Here is a 23,025-nt window from a genome sequence, read left to right on the forward strand (position 1 = left end):
ACTGGAACACTTAAGTTCTGTTACATTGGGTTTTATCTCATCTCATATCTCAAAAATGTGGCCTCAGCCTGGGAGTTTTATTGTAGAAATCATGCCCGGAAGTAACTGTGTGTGACTTGACTCTCTGGAGAGGGAGAGACGCCCATTTCCAGTCCACACCCACCCCGGTTTGCCGGATCGGCTCCTCCCTCTCTCGGCAGCTTCATTTGCCAGTGTGGATGTCAGATCACCGCCGCTGTTCGACCTCAACAGGTAAATACCCAGAAATGATTTTTTAATGTGCATCACAGGACGGGATGTAACCCATGTCGGACACGGTCGCTGGTTTGTTTTCACCTTTTCTCTTCTTTGGAGGGTAAGTGGGATGTCCTGCTTTATCCAATCCTTGATTAAAAAGGCGAAACAGTGCAGCGCACCGACAGTGTGGTGTGTGATCTGGATGTCACACACGTTTGTCTGCACTATAGAAAGATGTGAATTCCTGACACCTGTCACTGAGCCCGAGTGATCGCCTTTTGTCTGCGTGTCAGATGAAGAACACCCTGTATGTGGCTGGGAATATGTCTGTGACGTTTTATTTATATGTGAAAATGCTTATTTGCATTTCATCATATTACCATAATCACACTTAGGATCAAATCTATTTTAAATGACCGGAATAAGGGCTGTTGTCTGCTAATCCCCTCTATGTTGTCATGTCAGTGACAGTATCAAGTGCATATATGGTGTGATGAATGCTTTATTTATTTATTTATTTAATTTTAGCATATAACCTGCTACAAAATAGGCAGTGAGCAATGGCTTTATTATGTTATGGCCAAAAATATGTACAACTCCAGAGGTGTGTTCACTGGAAATTGCAGAGTGCTCTTTAAAGTCTCCATAATAATCCAACCTAACTCATAATATGACCATCCTTATCTTTATATAAATCACCAGGACATTTCTGGAGCTCGGAGCGTTGAAATGCAAGGTGTTATCAGATGTTTAGATAGTTTATCATCGCTGCAGTTTTCCATTCTTCCATGAGGGGATTGGGGCAAGATAAGCAGTTTATCCGTGCTCCTGTTCATTCACTGCAGTATAGACTAATTATAGAGATTGCCTAGTGTGTGTGTGTGTGTGTGTGTGTGTGCATTTGTTTTTGTGTTTGTTCTGCTGCTCTCAGTGAATACAGAAAGAGGAGGCTGTCTTTGCTGAAGTGGCAAAGTCCACCGTAACTGCAGTTCCCAATGACATCTGGCCTTATCCCAGCAAGAGACTGTTGCACATCCACCTGCCAAGAAAAGAAGCACTGCATAACACACACACACACACACACACTCACAAAAACATGCAACTGTTTTGTTAAAAGTGGGGGTTTATGGACTTTTAGGGTCCAATTCCATGTGACAGTCAGGGTTATGTGAATATGAAGGCTAATTATACTGAAGTCAAGAGGAGAAATCTTGTGCCCAAAGGTAGGAAGCTGAGGAAGAAAGGACATGCTGTTGAGTGTGTGTGAAGTTTTGGGAGTGTAAAGGAGGTAAAAGAGGCTCTGGTGAATCATTGCTAGAGCTGACCCACAAAAGGGATAAATATAAGATGTCTGGTGGAAGCGTCCCCGATTTTCACCTGCAGCACAACAGTGGAAGGTGTGTGGGTGTCTTTGTGTCTTTCTGAGCTCTTGTGAATAGGCATAAAATACAAGCACATACACACACATACACATACAGCATACACGTACACACACAGGCTTCTTTCTTCCTCAAGCTCAGCAAAGCTTCCTGGGCTGTGTCTGCTAGAACAGGGTCCCCCTCTGTCTGAGGAGTGTGCGTCCGACACACTTGTGTGCACAGGCCAACACATTCATGCACACATCCGAACGGGCCAGTGCGGCGCGCACAGGTGTCAATCAGCATGCAGGGCAGGGCACAGTCAAAGGTTCTTTGATTCGTTTTCTCCCTCAGTGCAGTGGGTCAGCAAACCACTGGCCCTTAAAGAGACTAACACTTTTCACCAAATCAAAAAGTGCCACATGTGGCATTTTTAAACATCCGTACACCATCAATGCTGGAGGGAGAAGGGTGTCCCCGCTACGTGGTCAAACATCTGTTGCGGTCTCCTATTGGCCACCAACCCTCAATGCATTGTGTATGTACCCTGCCACCTTCAAGTACTCACGGTACTCCTATTACTGCCCAGGCTGCAGCTTTTGCTAAATGAGAGAAGATCTTTAAACTAGAGTTCGACACAGAGACTCTTTATAAGCTGTTCTGCCCCTGGGACCCCAAAAGTCCCTTGTCCAATATTTAATCAAGCCTTAATCGCTTAATCTAAACGTGGAACTTCTATTATGTAATAACGGGTTGAAAGCCCCGGGAAAAATCTAGTCATTGGACCTGTCCTTGAGGCAAGACTGTTTTGTTAATTAAATAATGGTTGAGTTGATTTATAGTCTTTATATCACGCTTTTGAAATGAAAACATATTCCAGAAACGCTCTCGCCATATCACCTGTTCCACCATGCACCATTCTGAGAAACGCAATAGGGTTACATTAGTCTAAATTCATACAGTTTTCCAGTTCTGAACATACATTCATTAATCTTTCTTATGCGTATTTGTAGATGATGTTTGTTCAGACGTTTGGAACTGGCGTAACTTGAAGAAGCATCAAATCTCTCTCTCTCTCTCTGCAACATAACATCATCAGGAAATGAACTTAATCAAATCAAAAAGGCGTATTTTCAGAAGTGCTTTAGGAATGACAAGCACATGTCAGTGAGACGTTTAGTTTTGAGTCTCTGAAGGTGCTGTCGGTGTTGATGAAGAGGGTGTCCCCTACGCATTGTGTTTGTTCTGTGTTGTTCTTATCCAGGATGTGCCCTGTTTGAACAGAGAAGGCTCTCTAATGTAACCAATAGCAGTTAGGAGACCCAGATACTATCTTGTATTTTAAACCACACACACCTCAGGGTACAAAAGTGTTTGTGTATGAGGGCGGATGAGAGTCTGCTCAATACCTTCATACAAAGTCTTTACACAAGGGAGCGTAAGGCACACGCATACAGTATTTACATTAAACACATGTAAACACCTGCATAGCTCAAGGGGCTATTAAGAGAATGCTTTTGTGTTATCTCGTTTTATAAATCAATAGTTGACCCAATAATGTTTTTACTGGCAATATCTGCATATCTACTTGGCCTCTTGTCAACTGAGGGGGGGGGGGTTGTAATTCGAACCGTGTAGGCCTAGCTAGCCTTACCATTTTCTTACAATGTTAGTTTATATCAAGAAACATATGACTCTGGGAATATAGGACCCTAGGAACATGACCCCCACTAGCTAGCTAGTATCAAACTTGGTAAATAGCTCACTTAGCTCACTAGCTCACTAGCTAGTTTCAAACCTAGGAACTAGCATAGCTCACTTGCTAGTTTCAAAATTTGCTAGTTTGAGAGAATACAGAGACAATATGGAATGTAGTCGATTTCACAAAAATACAATATCTCAAATTACGTGACCAAGTGATAATAACTATGGTGCGCCACATTACTAGCTAAACTGGTAGCGTAATGCTAGTGGTTACTAAGCACTATGGGTTGATACAGTGTCTAAATCCAAGTGTTACTTTGGTGTGATGAACAAGATTTTCTGCGTAATTGCTTCCTTTGTATTGTTTTTTTCTTGGATGGATTTCTGGCTTTTACACTTTGAATGCCATAGGCCTATCGTTTGCTTGTGTCCTTTCTTGTGAGTGTGTTTGTTGTTAATTTGTCACGTCGCGCGTGAACTTGCACACACGCACGAGCGCATGTGTCCAAGTGTACGCAGGCGCACGCATCGCAGTGAGCGGTTCATTGCTCTTAAGTAATTGGCAGTGTCGGCATGTGCAGAGAATGATTTATACTACAACGACCACAGTGTGCCCCTCCAGGAATTCACACGGAAAAGAGAGAAAGCCAGTGATGGAGCAACAGTGTAACAAGAGCAGAAGGGGCGGAAGAGATGAAAGGAATTGGGTGGGAGTCATACTGTATATGGGATGCATGTTCGAGTGAGTGATGAATAAAAAGTAGGAAGCTGAAATGGAAAATATACTGTAGGGTGGAGAGTGAAGTGAGGTAAAAAAAAAAAAAAAAGTGTGTGACGGAATGATTCGGTGAAAGCAGAGAGGAGATTGCTTCGACCTGACAGGAATCACATCTGCTGAGAAACCTTGCTTGTTAGCTATAGGCTTCTAGATACAGTAGATGGATGAAACAATTGGACATAAAGGGGTGGATCTGAGTATAGGGACTAACAGAATGTGAAGAACAGGATTGAAAGAGTTGCTACTGATAATGGGATGAGAAACTGCAGGAACAGGAAACTGAGCGTGAGGTGAAAAGGCTAAGTAAAAGACATCTAGACATAAAGCAGTGCACATTTTCAATGTGAAGATGTAGGAAGCAAATGATCAAGAATATGGGGAGTGTGTTGCCGGAGCAATTGGATTGAAACTGATCTAGCAAAGGAAGAGGATAAATGGCAAGGAAAATCAAGAGGGCCATAGAATAGACGTGGAACTCCATCTGCAGAGGGTTTGTCTGTGGCAGGGCCTGTCATGCTATAGTGCTAAAAAAAAAATGGCTCTCATTCCGATCTGAAAGTAGTACCTGCATGGGCTCATCTATCCCATCCACCTCCTGGGACCTCCCATAGAGGAGTCTCATCAGGTGGGCCAGGCTCCCTGCCCACCAGCAACAGTGGATGCAGAATGCACTCAATACATCCACAGCTCTTTATTTTGTGTGTGCATAGCAGATACATGTGTGCATACAGTGTATATGCATTTTAATATTCAACTGAATAAGAAATGCCCTTGGTGACAAGCTCTTGTGACACGTTTCTATACCCCCTATTGGGACAAGTATTAATACCCCCAATGAGACAAATATTTATATTTGTAATAGGACAAATATTTGTATTGCTAATAATGCATATTGTTATTCATAATAAGTCAAGTATTGATATCCCCAATGAGACAAACATGTATGTTTCATATTAAGACAAATATTTGTATTCCTAATGATGCATATTTTATTCCTAATCAAGTATTTATATCCCCAATAAGACACATATGTATATTTGTCATAAAAAAAATGTATCATTCTTTTGTTCTTACATATATTCGGATGCCTACTTGATGAGAAATAAAAGTCCCAATAAGAAAAATAGTCCCATTCCTAAGAAGATATATAAGGTTTATGTTTCTTATAAGAAATACTAACGTATGCCTAATAAGGCAAATATTTATATCCACAAAAAGACTCATATTTACATTTCTAATAAAAAAAATATTTGAATAGTAAATACAAAATAATACTAAAAAGAATTATTTACATTTGTATTCAATGATCTGTATTATGCCAATAAGAGCCAAAGCCTCACTGAATGCTAATTGCACTGTAAGCCAATTGACAGACATGTTCATGCTGGAAAATTAGGGGTAACACTTTGCAAAAAGCTGCTGGCTCGAGCCGCCATCTGTGATCCGAGAGCAGACAATCATACATGCTTCCTTTCTCTCAGACCACCATCATTTTTTCACTCCCCTGTCTCCCTCAACGCCTATTTCTCCCTGGTGTCATTGTCTGTATCTCTGCTCTTCCTTCTTTCTCTCCTCATCCTCCCCTCTCTCCCTCTGTCATTTTGTCCCCCTCCTCTCTCCCTCCCTCCCTCCCTCGCTCTGTCATCCCTCACCGTGTTAGTCGTTCAGTGTGCCTCCCTTGCGTTGTTAACAAGGGGATGAGATTTATGTTTTTTTTTGCCCTTGCACGCATTTATATCCTTACTATTCTCACTCACACACACGTGCTTGCGTTACACCAGCTGCTCCGTGACACGCGCGCAATCACTCACATCTTTCCCCCCCTCTCTCTTTCTCTGCAGATGTCTGAGAGCTAGCCAGCTGAGTAGAGGACTCACCTCTCAGCCCGTGCTCTCCACCTGCAGCCATGAATGGTAAGAACACTTTGTCTTGTTCATGATGTGTTTTTTTTTCCCGCCGGATGCAAATATGCACTTTTGGGGGAGAGAGCGTTCAGGGTGGGGGATTATTAACTTGAACGGAATAGTTTGATAGGGAAGAAAGCAGAGACTGACCACGTAAGCAGCAGTAGTTGTGTCGTGCCCTTTCTTTAAACTTTAATCTTTCTCTCTAGTCATCATCCCGTGAAGACAGAAAGTGTCTATAGTGATGTTTCGAAGTTTGTGTGACTGCTTGTCCCTACGGTCAGCTGTAAACTGGACCCTGAGATCATGTTAATAGGATATTGATCCGGTGCTGGAGTGAAGGATCAGACTTAAACTGAAGCCCTCTTTGATCCCATGACATTTAGCAAGAAATGACAGCGTTTATTTACGTCACATAAACCTCTACAGCAAAGAGGGCTTAAAGGAATATGAGATAATTATTTTAAATTAGTTTTATGCAAATCACGAGCTATTTCTAGTGAATGTTTTTGCAAGGGAAGCTGCCTCTGTTTCTGTTCAGTCGTGAATACGATGCATCTCTTTTGTCCTTGGTGTGGACAGTGTGCGTGTGTGTGTGTGTGTGTGTGTGTGTGTGTGTGTGTGTGTGTGTGTGTGTGTGTGTGTGTGTGTGTGTGTGTGTGTGTGTGTGTGTGTGTGTGTGTGTGTGTGTGTGTGTGTGTGTGTGTGTGTGTGTGTGTGTGTGTGTGTGTGTGTGTGTGTGTGTGTGTGTGTGTGTGTGTGTGTGTGTGTGTGTGTGTGTGTGTGTGTGTGTGTGTGTGTGTTAATCCTCTTGTTTCACAGCCTTTGATCATAGAACAGTAGTTGCCGCTCCTTAAGGGCTTCTATACGGGAAATGCCTCAGAGAAAGTGTGTGTGTGTGTGTGTGTGTGTGTGTGAGAGAGAGAGAGAGAGAGAGAGAGAGAGAGAGAGAGAGAGTCGGATGCATTCTGCAGTTTAACAAAGTGCCGAACCCCCACAAACACACACTGCTTCAATCCCATCCAGTAAATAAACACTGCAAGAGAGCAATTCAGAAACACAACATCAGTATATAATGAGTTTCTCCGTTAAAACATACCGTACGGGAGGCCGCGCTCTTTGTTTTATCGCACCTTTATGACACTGTGAATCTGAAATGAGGCAATTGTAAAGTCACTAGTCAGTCGATTTGCGAAACAAGTGGGCAGTACGCAATATAGTATGCGTGTCCACTGGAATGCTGCAGCGTTCAGACTGTCGGTCCACTCTGCCTACCTGAAACATCAACTTGCGCGTCCCCAGGTGAAGCCTTTTGATATGTAAATAGTTCTGAAAGCAGTGATGTGGTTTCCCCCAGCAGGCCGATGACGGGTGTCTGGAGGTTTGACTCCAGCATCTCCTGAGGACCGCACAGCACCTAGACAACAGCACACAGGCTGACAATGGGAAGTCAAAGCACATAATGGCAGAGGCTCTTTGTGTCGCAGGAGAACTGTGGTACAGTTGGTTTAAATTCTGCACAGGCGTCATTGCTGTGGAAACTACTCCATGAGAGTGCACAGCAGTTTTTCTTCTTCTTTTTTTCTGCAGATGGATTGTGTGTTATATTGTCTCAATATTTGCTGAAGGGCTCTTGTGTATTCGCTGAGAGTTTTATTATCTAGGTTGCTGTGCAGGAAGCCATTCCTCTTGGTATTACAGTCCCGATTGCAGTCTTGACAGGTTATGTCACGATGGATTTAGAGCGACGGCCTGGGAGGGTCGAATTGTTAATGGAAATTCCATGGAAAAAATAACACGGAGACAGGATCTGTGATACGATTAAACAAACGAGATACACCGTTATGAGCAGTGAGCTTTAGAGGTGTTGGTAGGCTGTTTTCCCCCCAAGCTTTCAGTCTTTATGCTAAGCTAAGGTAAACGTCACCTGGCTCCAACTTCATATAGTGGTGTACTGTATAGTTATAGTGGTATTTACTTTCTCTTTTAACTGTGCAGAGGGCGAATTTTTATGTAACTCGCCTGCTTGAATGATATTAAGACTTCAAGCTCTGCATAATTAAGGGCATGGTCGTTTTGAGTGACAGGTGGGTGCCATCACAGATAGCTAGCATAGACTGTAAGCTTCGTTGGCTGCCTCAGCTCCACTGTGCTCAACCTCGAAAGCGGGTGGTGTCAGGCACAACAAAGATGGTGACTGCCTGAGCCACCCACTTTTGAGCTTCATTTTGACTCTTTAGAAACCTATGAGTGATGTCACAGAGACCACATCCATATTTAGAGCTGCAGTCGGCACGATTTCTTTGCCTACACTCAATGAAACCGACACTATGCTCCAATAGAACAACATAAATCAGCTGGTTTTAGACAAAAAACATGCCCCTACTACGTCCACCTAAAACTTATTTCTTTTGCAAAAATCCACCGCGTCCGGTTCATCTTGTCCACTCAGTGCAGGCCGTTACAATATCGCTATCACTAGAACCTAGCTGCTTATAATCTATACTTTTACTCACATCGTGAGTTTCGCAACTTTTATATCAGCACAGAAACAATGACGTACAAAATCACAAACAGCCGACTTTTGGACAGAATTACGACTGAAACGGGTCTTCTTTGTAGTGATGTCACTTGCCGTCGCAAAGTCCTCCCTTGGTTTAAAGGTAACGCTCTATTGTTGTTGTCTTTTTCACATTGTTTTCGGCGCCGTTGCTTCCTGGTTTATTCGATTTCCTGGTCAAAAGCCACCGCCGCGGAGTTGGGAGCATGCGCAGTGGAGAAACCCGATAATAGCCCAAGAACGCAGTTTACATGCAGGCACAATCGGGGAACTGAAGGAGTTCTCTAGGTCTGTTACCCGGGTATGAAAACCCAGATTTTACCCGGTAGGGTATGGTGTTTACATGGTGTTTGAGAAACCGGGGTATGCCCTTAAGCCGATTTCAATCAGGTATTTAAACTGCATGTTTATGCATTGTTTGAGTGGCAACATATTTCTCCAATACGCACACACAAAGTGTCAAGCCACAAAATACCCTTATGGATTGTGCCTTTGCTGTGCCCCACTTATTCACAGAGCATTCGGCCATCTCTGATATACACTACACACGCTGAATCAACCGTGGATGTGGCCATGCTAGCCACATGTCCCAGTGGCACTGTGCTAAATATCGCCTTCCTTTCCCTCACTCACAATAGCTTCTAAACGAGGTCCGTCGAAACACACGAGACAATGCGGAGAGTACTCACATCTCTGCGCGAGATTAATTACCTTCTCTGCAATTTTGCTGACAATGCCAAAACTAGGTTGGGGGGGGGGGGGGGCATATACCTGAACAGGTGTTACCATTATGGTTCAGCTCAGAGTGAGTTTGTTCAGATATTGAAAACCAGATCAAGGTGGTCGGGGTGTTTGCTAACAAACAGAAATCTCTCAGTGAGGCGAGCAGCTTGTGTGTGTGTGTGTGTGTGTGTGTGTGTGTGTGTGTGTGTGTGTGTGTGTGTGTGTGTGTGTGTGTGTGTGTGTGTGTGTGTGTGTGTGTGTGTGTGTGTGTGTGTGTGTGTGTGTGTGTGTGTGTGTGTGTGTGTGTGTGTGTGTGTGTGTGTGTGTGTGTGTGTGTGTGTGTGTGTGTGTGTGTGTGTGTGTGTGTGTGTGTGTGTGTGTGTTGCAGTCAACAAGAGCCACTGGGGTGTTTGGGTTAGTGTAGAAGAGGAAGTTCCATCATAGGCAGGGTGGTATTTCCTGAAGCTGCTGAGTAAATTCCACCCAAGATACCAGGTCTTTAAAGACATACGCCCATAAGAGCACGAAGAATTGTATTTTAAGAATCTAGATTTTTTTATTAGCTGCTACATCATAACTAGTTTTTGTCTTTAACTCTCTCCGCAACTTCCTTCTTTGAATCTTCTAGCATCTAGCAGGGATACGCTGTTCTGATAAGGGTATTGTTGTTAATGTTGAGATGAAATGTTTAGAGACTTCCTGTGTAAGATATTCTCTGTCGCGAACATCTCAGGATAAGAATCAGAGTCAACATAAATAAAAGTGATTGTTAATTATTTGCATGGACCATAAAACAAATAGCATCTGTATATTCAGTCTTTCCTTATATTCTTTTTTGACCCCAGATTTTGGGACAAAATATACAACGTTTCCTGCATTTGTGATGGTGTTTTTTTCCATGTCAAATATACATTTCATCTTTTCTTTAACGTCATTCATTTTCATTTTAAGTTTATTATTATTATTATTTCATGTATGAGCTTTTTGTTTCCATACCCAAATGATCTTTATGTGTAATGTGATCTTTAACATCTTTCCCAGTTCATTGCCCGTGGAAACAAATTTGAGTTTTATCACTCTAGTTTTTGGATTTAGGAGAGAAATGTTCATATTTCCTAATATTTTGGACTGTTTGAGACCATAGGAATAACATGTATGAATTTTGAATCCAACTAGAGCAACATCCCATTAGATTTGGATTGTTTTGATAATTAAGTATTTCCTGATCAAATCTTTCACCGTAGCAACACACCATGTCCAGTTTTTTATATAACAGATCGGTGCGGGGTGGAAATTAGTATTTTTGAAGCAATTTATTTTAGTAGGGGGGGGGGGGGCTCATAATGAGTTCATAATGATATGAGGAGAACTGTTTTAAGGACAAATCATCAACATGTTATCATCATTTCACTTGCTGTTGTGAAAAATGTCTTTTGTTTGAGGGTTGTACCGCTGTGATCACTATGGTTACATCCCATTGGCAACGGGGAGGCCCGTCTGTCGCTCTCGAGCGGAGGAAGATGAGCTGTTGAGGAACTGAGCTGCATGTGGGCTGATAAACAAACTTTGCTCTGTGTTTTTCCACAATTATGTTGCATCCGTAAAATTGCAACTATCCACTTTCCCGCTGCAGTATTGGCCGTTTCTGACATCTGCACATCTTTTTTCCATTACTGCATGTGACTCCGCTGCCTGCACTAATTACCAGTCATTGTCTCCTTATCTACATCTCTGTCCTTCAATTACTGCCAGTTGGAGGGATCCATATGTGCACAATGTACATACAGTCAATGCTTTAATAACCCAATTAAAAAAGTCTTCAGAGCTCAGTTATGAACAAAAAAGTGAAGGGAAACGCTTTGAAAATGCCCCCGATCGTGTTATGATTTGATTAATTTCACAGATTCCCTTATGATTAATTGACTATCAGCTTCTATGATATATTAAAGACGTCTTATGAAACTGAGTAAGAATTGAGTTTCTCACCCCTCACACGGCGCGTTTGACTTCATATTTAATTCATGGCCAAACCTGAACTTACCTTGAGATATGCAAGAGTGGAGCGGAGTGAGAAAAGCTGACCGGACATTTTTATACATTAATCATTGTCGGGGGAGTTTCTTGAGAGTGGTTTCATCTGAGAGGCAGATCTAATTTAGGATGGAAATTATGTAGACTTTTTGGATGGCAAAGTCAAAAAAAGACACGTATACTGACTTTTAAGGTGTAGCTGCGTTTGTGTGTGTGTTGGTGAATGGATCCAAATTATAGTTTCAAATACCTTTCTTCTATATGTCTTTATTCCTAAGACATGGTGCTGTCATTTTAATGAAAGTGGCTCTAAAATGGATATTTTGTAAAGAAATGCCAGTGACAGCTGTTGATATTGTGTAGAATTGCAGTCTATTGTCAGTTTGCATTTCTGAGTTTTTGGAGTGACTGCTTTTTTTCAGTCATGCTTGAAGCACGGCTCTTTGGATGGCAATGTCAGTCTATGCCATTTAAATATATTACAGTACCAACTTGCTTACAGTACAGTATAATATTGCAGAGATCCATAAAATGAATGTAAAAAAATATAATAAAATGTAATAGAATGTCAAATATGGGGGTGTAGAGTCATTATGCGTGAAGATTTGTGTGTGTTTGTGTGTTTTGTGTGGATGGCTGTGGGAAAGAAGTAGTTCATTAGTCTGGTGGTTTGTGTTCTGATGGACCTGGCGTTATCGTTGCGAGAGCGCCACATTGTTCAAAGCTGGCAAAATGTCTGCAATTTGGCAATATTTTACCCTGGGAAATGGTGACATGTACATTGTGCAAGGCTTTAGTTTTAACACCATGGTGACAAATTCCCGGGAATCCAATAAAGATCCAGCTGTGTGAATCTTTAATGAGTCTCATGGCGTCATTGATTTCTTTGAACAGCAACAACTTTACGCTTCAACGCTCACACTTTGTGATCCTTTTATCCTGTTATTGCACATTTAAAGATGTTGTATTTGAAACAGGATTTACACCAGCGAGATGACCTCGAAGCCATTTTTGTGATTTCAAAGAATTCAAACAGTACTGTCTCGGTTTTGTCCAGGCGGTGTGTGGGCTGTCACTCCAGAGGAGAGGGGGAAACATGACAAACAGTTTGACACCCTCACCCCCATCCTCGGCTATGTCTCAGGTAGGCTGTTGTCATAACAAACGGAAGTGTCATCAGTGGTTCGGCCGTATCAAGTTTCCATCTAAACACCGGTGGTTTTTTTTGTCTGTGTTCAGGAGAACAAGCCAGAAAATTCTTCCTCCAGTCCGGCCTGCCTGCTTCCGTCCTGGCTGAGATCTGGTAAGCACCAATAAACCACACTGTTCAGCCAGAGCAAGTAGGTCAGTAGGTCCAAACTTTTGTTTTTGGCCAGAGTTTAGTTTGGTCCTCTCTGCCTGCTTTCTACTTCCTGTTGAGCACTCACTTCCTTCGTAGCCTGCCCCACCTAATAAACTTTGTGTGTGTGTGTGTGTGTGTGTGAGGGGGTTTTGTATACTGTAATTAGAGCAGACTGTGTGTATGTGTGTGTGGGGGGGGGAGGTCTGTGTTTTGGTGTTTGTGTGAATAACTCTACTGGAATTCAATCCCACCGGAGCCTCGTGCAACTCTTGCCCTTTCTATTGTCTCAATAAAGAAAGAAAACAAGACTAGGAATGCATATTTTTCTATAAACAGATCACATTATACCTCAGCTCTCTCCTCCTCCTCCTCCTCCTCCTCCTCCTCCTCCTCCTTCCTGCAGGAACCTAGCTGACATGGACAGTGATGGGAAGATGGACAGACAGGAGTTCTCCATCGCTATGAAGCTCATTAAACTCACACTTCAGGGGAGGAACTTACCATCGGTCCTGCCAATCACCATGAAGCAACCTCCCGTCTCCAATTTGGCTTCAACCATCCCTTCATCAGCGCGTTTTGGTAAAAAATTCTAAGAGGAAATCACAGCCACAATCCAACTTCAGGGCACTACACTTGTCTTTCTCTCTCAACTCAACCTCTTAGAAGTGTTGTTTCACAAATAACTCATACATTTGAGGTTTATTTTTAAAAATGGGATGCTTATGTATTTGAAAAACAAATAGATCCTTGCGGTAAATTAAGGGGTTTCCTACTACAAAATGGAAGTTACCCATTTTTAAACCAAGTCTTCTAAAACAGTGTTCTTGATCTGTTCATTGTTCATGTGTGTTTCCTCTTTATAGGAATGGGTTCAATGCCAAACCTGTCAATTGGTCTGTCATCCATGTCAGCCATGCCCATCCTAACACCCATCCCGGCTAACCCCCCCATGCACTCTGTGCATTCCCTGGTGCCAACGCCAATGACTCTGCCCCTCATCACCTGTCTGGGACACTCTGGACTCCCCAACGGCAATGTCAACTTCCTCAACCCACCTTTTGTTCCCAACAATGCAGGTTGGTTCTGCGGTGGAACCATTCTGAATTTGCTCACGCCGCAAATAAAGATAGATATTGATTAGTGGATTAGCACCAATTAACTCAAACTTAAGCTGGGATCAAGAAGATGAATGTACGCTGGAGATGTTGGATCATGTTCAAGAGTAACAGGAAATTTCGCTGGGGCACGTCACTTTGAGGTTCATTGCCAAAGAAGTGAACAAGGATGGTTGAAAAAACGCTGTACAGCATAGTTAAGAACATTGTGCTATTGTTATTAACTTCTACTAATGCAAAAAAATCCATTACCATATAGATATAGCTGTTAACACAGATACAGGTAAAATGAAAATAATTAATGTTCTAACGTTTTCATTTTGTAGGTTCAAACTAGTGTAATTGATGACCGATTTTAATGAAGAGCTAAAAGGAATAATATGAGATAAGGTCGACACTTAAAGGTTGAATATGGAGAATGAGCGGAACACCGCCATCTCGTGTCTCGAGATCGTAGTCGCAACAACAAAACATAATTCCACCACTCAGGTTGCCAGGTTGGTCAGACCCGGCCCAGCAGCTTACAGGAGACCGGAGTCTGTTTTAGCCTGTTTGAACCCATCTCCTCCGGCAAACTGCTCCAGAAAGACAGGAATGGCAGAGGAGTGGATTGTCAAACTCTATTTCACCCAGTTCCAGCCTACAGTAACTGCGCCGAACAACAGACAACCCGGCAACCCCGATATGCCGGCCGCTGTTGGCTGGTCCAATGTAAACCGAACGTTCCATTGTTTTTTTTTAATATTAATTCAGACTAAATATATTTTTTTCTGCAAAAGCAATACTCATTGTGTACCCCTCAACCCCCCTCCCCAGGTGTATTATTTAAAAATATAAATATCTTTTAATGTAGATTCTACATATTCAACCTTTAGTCAAAATGCTGTTTCATAAAGATGTAACCCAGGAAGTTTCACAAAAATAAAACAGTATAACTCCAATTACAATATGCTATGCTAGGAGCAACAGAATGAACTACCATTACTAAATAGCATTGGTTAAGCATGATTGAATGTTTCCTGCTCATTCAAATCTACTACACACTGATTTCTCCATGTGTAATTCAACAAAGTCACGCCTAAATTTGCCCAAATGACTGGCAGTCATTTTTTTAATAGTTTTTTTTATAGCTGGTGATGCAACAATTGCTTACCGTGCAACCTGATTTGGTAAATTTGAAACCAACTGTTAGTTAAGGGCTTAGGACCTAATGCATAACCTTAGTAATGGATTTATAGATGGTGCAACCCAATCCTGGTGTGTAATGTTTAGTGTATCAGGGTCAGGGTAGTGTATTCAGGTCTTGCGAGGATATGGTGCCATGTTAATGTGATGTGGATTACATATTCCACATGAAAGGGCTTCACCTTATCTATCTGCTGTCTCATGTCTTGTATCTGACTTGAATGGAATATGGAAGTATGCAGTAACAGCTGCTCTTTACCACCAAGATGATTAGTCACCACATTTTTAGATAAGATATGATATACTTTGTTGTCCCACATAAAAATTTGTCTTGGACCAAGCCACTGCATCACGAGACACACTTGTTTGCAACATCACAATGCACATTCACACACATATGACATGTATCATACATACTCTCATGCATCAAGATGCTTAAATTCACATCTTGAGAGTGAGAACATAGTTCCTTAAGGTAGTTACACAGTAGTTTTTTTTAAGTTTGCGTGTACACATCAGATACAAACATTGATATCAGGTGTGGTTGCACGTCATACACGTACTCATTTAGTTTTGATATTTCTCTTTTATCTGACTGTGTGCTCTTCATCTCTCACCTCCTCCATCTGTCCTTTGTTTGCTCTTGTCATTCTCACTCTATTGAAGTACAATTTTTGGCTTTGAAATGCGCAATTTAATGAATGTGAGTGTGCAATATCTCTATTATTTCCTTCAATCTGTACCCTCCTCTCTCTCTCTCTGCTGGTGGAAACGTATCAGTGCCACAGCTCTGTAGACTACTCGTCTTTAGCGTGGGGCTGCAGAAAAAGGCGATCCGTTTGTTTGTAGTCAGATGTCAATAACCTTGCAGCTGGAGCTCTTTGTGCTGCGACTGAAAAGTTTGAGGAGATAAGATTAGACGTAAACACGTTCAAGGGCAACTGCGCGCTGCACGTCTACAGTATGCTAGAGATTGTTGCGTAAGAAAAAGCACATGCATGCTCCATGTATATACACGCATGCACTAAAGCATTCCCCGCATTGTTTTCTCATAGCACCTTGAATTCGTCAAAAATAATATTTAAATATTAATCAACTGTCCCCAACCCTATTTGCAGCGCTCCCTCTCTCTGGCTTCTCCTCTCCTATGGCGTTTTCTCCATCCACCGGCATGTCAAAGGCAAACTCTCTTCTGGAACTTGGATCTAGCAGGTGAGACCCAGAGTGTAAAAAATGCAAACTGTATAAAATATCCACATCAGCTCCCCAAAATAGCATGCAAAGAGAATTCAGACCCTGCCAGCCCATTAGGCCAGTGCTTAAATGAGGAAGCAGACTTTTTGCAGGGAAGGGCTGAGGATCAGAATGCAGGCATAGATGAAACACTTGAGATAACAGAGGGAGCAGGAAGTGCATTTTGAAATCAGATGTTGGAGTTGGCAACAGTAGGAAGTGGTCTTTTTTAGAGTCAACTGGCATTCTTAAGAGAGGAGGTCCCTATTACTGTAGATCTATTTTTTAGTATCCATACTAAATCTACCTCATTGTTGGTTTTGTACCAACAACCCCTGTTTGCATTGCCACGACAATGTGTACACATATTCATGGTTCCCAGAGGATGAAGCCTACTGAACTGGGTGATCCCTTGACTTTCCTCTAGTGCCACCATAAGGTTCACTTTTGCAGTTTTGAGTGAAATATTTTGAGTAAGTACTGGATGGATTTCAGTGACATGCATGCCCCACTGCAGGAGGAATTCTATGACCCCTGACGTTTCCTCTAGTGCCACTGCCAGGTCAAACTATATATAGATAGTGTTTTGAATGCTTTGGTTGTATTACTAAAAACTGTTTGTGTTTAGTGCTAATTACCTCCGCCAGGCGTATGCCTTTAAAGTGTAAGTCCGGCAAAAATGGACCCCACGGTCTTTTTTGACTTGTATGAACTACCTGTCAACAAGGCCCTACTGATAAGGCACAGACTTGTAAAACAGTCTTTTTTGATAAACTTCAGGTTCGCTAATTACGTTGTTGGTGCTTTGTTTTATGTGTAGGGATCCGTATCATGTTAATGCAGAGGTTTGGTGCTATTTTGCACAATATTAGCGGTTATAAGATGCTGTTTTGGATGCGTTCACTGCACCGCCCCAAGCTAATCAGTGTGAGCCCTTTTGGGCCATTAGCGTCTCTCCTGGCATTCTCTATACATGGTTGATCAACGACAAAAAACTGTCTCAATGGCTTATTTGATGTATTTTCATGACAAAAAAGACCATGGAATTAATTTTCGCCAGACTTGCACTTCAAGGAGATCACGTGTTCTGTCGAGTGTGTGGATATGTCTGTCTGCAGCTAACCTCGCATACTTCTGGACTCATCACCCGTATATTTCTTGTGGACATTCATGACAGTATACTCAAGGACCTGTTATGGTTGCGGTGCTTAACAATTTTTGAAAAAAACTGCTTTCTTGAGTGTTTTATACTGTCATTGGCTGCGGACTCCTTTTAACTGGCCAGTAGGGGCTGCAAGTGATCAACAACTACTTCAATTATATAGCAAAAGGCAGGACATCCTGGTTTGCTAACCTGGTAGAGTGTGCGCCTCATATTCAAAGGCTGGGTCCTTAATGCAGCAAAAACAAATATCACTAAAACCAGAGGGAGACAGAAGCCTGAGTACTGATGAACTCTGTCGTACAAGGCCAGAACTCTTTCCTAAGAGGCCAAGCGTGTATACGTGGTCAGAATGTTTAGCTGCAGGATTTGAAAAAGAAAATTTCCCATGCAGGGCTCTACCGGGAGGGACCATCGAGTGAGATTCAAGTCTTCTTTGTTAGCTTATATCCTGAAGGCAAGTACAAAAATGAGACAGTGACTGGAAGGGTTTATAATCCAACATTTATGAATTTCATTTGTGTTTTTTTTTTTTGCACAAAGCACTTAACCTCTGCCAGGAATAGTTACAGCAGTGGGGAGAAGAAACCGGAGTCTGGGAGGTTTTGTGCAATTTCAGCAACAGCCAGATTCCCTTCCAAAAAGACAATAGTAGTATCTAATATCCTTGATCCTTCTCATTGTGTGGTTTGGGGGAAAAGGATAGGAGTCATATCTGATTTCATTTCGAATGTATTGTTTCCCAGTGTTTGTCTCGGCCTCAGGTGTGGGCGGTAAGGCAAGCGTAAATAAGGGCAACGGGAGAGTTAGGAGGTCAAACACCAGAACAGGTCGAGCCAGCAGCCACCCACATCACTTGACAGGATGCCCTCTTATATCACGCTTGACAATTTGTTCTTACTTCTTTTTTTTCGTCTTGCAGACCCATAACCAGCTTTAATATAAGGGACACATACACACTCAAATACACAGACAGAAACAAAAAGAAGCCCTTGGGCGGAGGGAGGATCCTACACCACATGTCCCATTGTCTCCCTGACACCTCTTATTTCAGAGGAGTGTTGAAAGTTTCCAGCCCAGCTAATGACTGAAAAAAAAGCACATTCTTCTCAAATGAACATCACGGACCCGGCCTATCCGTTTGCTATTCTTGGAGAAGCATTGTTTATAATAAAAACAAGAGCGGCTAATTAGCATAGCCCGGAGAGTATGGCGCTGTCTCGTTTCAGTGAGTCATTGTCTACGTGGTCGTAGGCTTCCCCCACGGCTAATTAAGAGCTGAGAGATAACACCGGGGAGTCTCGGGGCAATTAGTGGTTTTAAGTCGACGGTTGAATACAAGGGTAGAAAGGGAGTGCTAACCGTGTAATATTATTGTGTCATTTCCCTTTAGGTGATATCCTAACGCGCCTCTCTGTTCTCTGTCCGCAGTTCAAATTCTTCCTCCACCACATCTTTGGCCAGTAACTCTCCGAAGACGGGCGCGATGGATTGGGCCGTTCCGCAGGGCTCGAGACTCAAGTACCGTCAGCAGTTCAACACGCTCGACAAGCTCATGAGTGGCTACTTGTCTGGTGGGTCCTACACAGACACACACGTTTACACATACACACACACACACCCCAGCCCTAAATAAACACTAGGTTCTCAGGACCGCATGGCTGCTCATGAGCGGCCTTCTCATAGTTTGACAGAGCAAACTGTGGGCAAGCTTCACTTTGCACACATGCACTCACGCACTCTTGTGATTGCTCTCAACCCCACGCTTGACAGAACGTGACAGTCAGATGCAAGCAGGCACGTCCACGTCAGTTGGCGTGAGAACTTAACTCTGTTTTTCAGTTCTGATGTAATGTCTTTACTCTGCAGGACCGCAGGTTAGAAATGCGCTGATTGCATCCAACCTGACCCAGACTCAGCTTGCTACCATCTGGTGAGTACTGTGTGCGTGTGCGTGTGCGTGTGCGTGCGTGTGTCTGCAGATAGCCACATCACTGGCCGTGTGCAAGTTCATTACAGTGTCTATTGATCACTTGACAGGCAGAGGATGTAGATGGATAATGCCATTAAATTGTAATGACACTGGTATTTGGCTTCTTCACTCTGTGTAAAGTTTATTGCCATGATTTACAGCGTAAAACCTCTCCATGAATATTGTTTAATGCCAATCTGTTTGTCATTTAAAGTGACCTACCAAAAAACTTGGGACTAAACTGTGAATATTGGGCATTTCTCTGATGGTAATGATGAAATCTGTAACCTTTCACACAGTGTTGGTTTCTATGGCAGGGAAAGATAATTGAAAAGATGTTAATGGAAATGCAAGAAACGTGAACCTTTTCCCCAACTTTGTTTGTACTATAAATTGCAACCCAGCTAGTTGAAGCAATTCCTACCTTCCTGGCATGTCGCAAAGCACGTGAACAACTCTGCCTCCCCCCAAAGGCCCACCCTCGCCTCTTGACGTATCAGTTCTTCACCCGTTCCATGCTATCTTGCGCAACTCGCGAGTGGTGACTGCGGTAGGCAGCTGGAATGGGCGCAGTGACGGATGACAAGCAGGAAGTTCGGCAAATCACTTTATTTGTTCTGAATAAAATGATTGGTCAGACTTTTAGCAGAATATTGATTCGCTTCAGTGTGCCATATGCTTATTAGGAGCATTTTAAGATTACAAAAGAAAAGTGTGAAAATGCCAGAAAGGTACGAATTGCTTTAATTGGAGCTTCTTAGCGTCTTAGCTCATTGTTGTTGTTTATTGTTTCGTTTCACTCACATTAGCCGTTTCTGGCAAAACACTCTTATAAACCGACCGTACACTCCCTGCCCAGCACCAAAAGGCAAACAGACTAAGATATCAACCAGCTGGTGAACATAGTGGAGCATTTAGGAGCTAAAGAGCCAAATATTTCCCTCAGGATTGAGTATAAAGCTGTTTTCTCATGTGAAAACACACAGCACGCAACAGGAGAATGTCCGTGCTCCGTAGATGCGCTCCTACAAATACTCTGTTTACCTCGGCGCCGAGTCTCTTGCTGTTCTTCAAATGTATCTGATGATTTTAGCATTGGCCCAAAATAAGAGAAGTTCCTGAATCTCGTCCTCTCTCCACATTTTCGTACAAATCACCCTTCGTCCTTAACCTTGGATGTTTGTTTTCTTCTGGTTTTATGCCAGCCGCATGTTTGAATCATCATCATGGACTCTCATTTTTGTGCTCACTCGGTCATCACACAGACTTTGCACTAAAGAGCGGGGAGGGTAAAGTTTGTTTTATGTTGGATCCAACTGATTCGACATCTGCATTCTCAAATACACCTCCCCAAAAGTAACGTCTCAATGATTTCAGGTTTGCAGTGCACGTGTGAAATGGGCTTAGGACTTAAGAGCCAGGTGGTCATAAACATGACTGCAAATGAATAATAACGTAGCTCTGTGTCTGCTGGATGTGTAAATAGGCAACTGTTTGCAACCCCATAACGACTTTACGAGGTGATAATTTGTCAGAGTTTACAGCATGTCCGCTGCCTCCAAAGAAAACAATTATGCTGCTTTAAAATCCTGATATTCTCACCAAAATTGCTGTACAATGTAAGTTGCTATATTGCTTACTTACATAGGACCTTGGCAGATGTGGATAAGGACGGTCAGTTACAGGCTGATGAGTTCATTCTGGCCATGCACCTGGTGGACATGGCTAAAACTGGCCGACCTCTACCCCTTACACTGCCTCAAGACCTGGTCCCTCCCTCTCTCAGGTAAAATACACACAGATTGATCACTGGATTCTTTAATGTTTTCATTATTACAACGCCAGAGATTCTCTTTTTTTAATTTCAGAGGAGGACTCAAGCCCATTGAGCTTGTCAATGGAACTGGACCCTACATAACTCCCTGTTTAATAGACACACCAGAAATAGAACCTGCATCAAAGACCAAGAGCGGTGGTATGGCACGTCCTGCACACTGTATGTTTTGTTATAATGTCAGTCTTTGGTCTTCCTCTGTGTCATACCTGGCTCTTTCTTCTTCTTCGTCTTCTTCTTCTTAGTGTCCTTCGAGGACAAGCTGAAGGAGAACTTCGTGCGAGGCAGTGCCGAGCTGGAGAAACGTCGACTGGCTCTTGAGGAAGAGCACAGAAAGGAGAGGGAGAGGAGAGATAGGGAGGAGAGGGAGGCTCATGAAAGGAGGGAGAGGGAGGCGAGGGAGCAGGAAAATCGGAGGAGGCTGGAGGAGGAGAGACGATTGGAGAGGCAGAGGGAGATGGAGAGACAGAGGGAGGAGGAGAGGCTGAGAGAGCTCGAGAGGAAGGAGGTGAGCGGGAGAACCGGCCTGGCCTGTAAAGACGCCAAACACAGAGATCTCCTAGTCCGATGACCGTGTTCCTTTGTGCTTTCAGGCGGCGAAGCAGGAGATTGAGCGCCAGCGGAGGGAGGAGTGGGAACGTGGGAAGAGAGAGGGGCTGGGCAGGAGGAGAGATGGGGAGCAAGAAGAGATAACCCAACTCAGAGCCAAAAAGAAGAGTCTGGAGTTGGAACTGGAGGCTGTGGTGAGAATGCACTAACATTTAAAAAATGTGCATTTACTATCTTGCAAGAAAGAAGGGGCACACGTTGATTTCAATCTCCCGGTCCGGCAGGGCACCAAGCACAAGCAGATCTCTGACTGCCTCCGTGATGCTCAGAGCAAGAGGCGGATCCTGAAGGCAGAGGTGGATCTTGTCAATCAGAAGAGGGACACGCGCATCACAGAGATCAACACGTTGCAGCATCAGTTTGAGGTTAAAGAAATGTGTTTTTTTTTCTCCACTTCGTCCCTGCCAAACATCTAAATCACTCCCATGATCTTTTTTTTTCATTTTCTGTTCGTACGCCTCTGTGTTTGCCACAGGACTGGCAGAGAAAGCTCTCACAGCTGGTTCCAGAACAACAGAGGCTGACAGAGAAGCTGCGTGACATCAACCTCAACAAAGTCTCCTGTGGGTGACAAACGTCCTGCTCGCATATCACGCGGACATCATAACGGCCACTAAACGCTCTCACTTGCTCACTCTGACCTTTGACCTTTGCCCTTTGCCCTGTAGCGGTGACTCTGACCTCTATGACTGGGAGTGTGACGGAGAAAGGAGTGAATTGCCGGAGACTGAAGGACCAGCTTGATACTCTGGAGAGGGAGACCACAGACAAACTGGCCCAGATGGAACAGTACAACAAGGAGCTTAAGGTCAGTGGTCGACACAGACTAATTCAGGAAATTCAGTGGATGGTAATGACCTTTTTAGCCCTTCTAAAAGTAGTTTATAGACTATTGGAATTTTACACAACCCAAATTAGCCTGGAAAGAGCCAGGTCAGGCCACAGTAGAGTAGTTCAAACCACAGACCGTCTGGTAGGTCACCCATAGAGTTTTTGTTTTTAGGAGACGCTTGTGAAGTGCCTGGGTGGAGCTGCACTGTCATACACTAAAACACCTGTCAATCAAGCAAACATGTCCCTCGACCTAGCCCTTTTAAAGGAGCATAAATTACATAAAAACAAATAAATGTAATTCTAAAAAGATTATTCTACTGTATATGCAATGAATATTTATTTATATATACAGACATAAATGAATATAAATGCAAATGCTTATAATTATTCCATTATTTGCCTTTATCTTTCAACATTTATTTATTCTTTTATATCTTTGTCTTC

The 23,025-nt window shown here is 42.9% G+C and overlaps 1 protein-coding gene across 1 annotated transcript in view; it reads left to right on the forward strand.

The window, feature by feature from the left end:
• Positions 1–240: 240 nt before the first annotated feature.
• The window catches only part of itsn2a (intersectin 2a), a gene marked incomplete at its 3' end in the record, with an annotated part of 38,746 nt that continues 15,961 nt past the window's right edge, over positions 241–23,025 (forward strand). The window contains exons 1-16 of the mRNA XM_083934707.1: positions 241–355; positions 5,919–5,990; positions 12,353–12,439; positions 12,535–12,598; positions 13,041–13,216; positions 13,501–13,713; positions 16,056–16,149; positions 18,764–18,906; positions 19,202–19,265; positions 20,953–21,090; positions 21,173–21,279; positions 21,384–21,646; positions 21,732–21,881; positions 21,972–22,112; positions 22,223–22,310; positions 22,416–22,555. Of these exons, the coding sequence (XP_083790833.1) occupies positions 5,984–5,990; positions 12,353–12,439; positions 12,535–12,598; positions 13,041–13,216; positions 13,501–13,713; positions 16,056–16,149; positions 18,764–18,906; positions 19,202–19,265; positions 20,953–21,090; positions 21,173–21,279; positions 21,384–21,646; positions 21,732–21,881; positions 21,972–22,112; positions 22,223–22,310; positions 22,416–22,555 (1,875 nt within the window). The 5' untranslated portion in view covers positions 241–355; positions 5,919–5,983. The remainder of the gene's footprint in view (positions 356–5,918; positions 5,991–12,352; positions 12,440–12,534; positions 12,599–13,040; positions 13,217–13,500; positions 13,714–16,055; positions 16,150–18,763; positions 18,907–19,201; positions 19,266–20,952; positions 21,091–21,172; positions 21,280–21,383; positions 21,647–21,731; positions 21,882–21,971; positions 22,113–22,222; positions 22,311–22,415; positions 22,556–23,025) is intronic.

The sequence above is a fragment of the Echiichthys vipera genome (genome assembly GCF_963691815.1).
Source record: "Echiichthys vipera genome assembly, chromosome: 19".
Lineage (NCBI taxonomy): Eukaryota > Metazoa > Chordata > Actinopteri > Perciformes > Trachinidae > Echiichthys > Echiichthys vipera.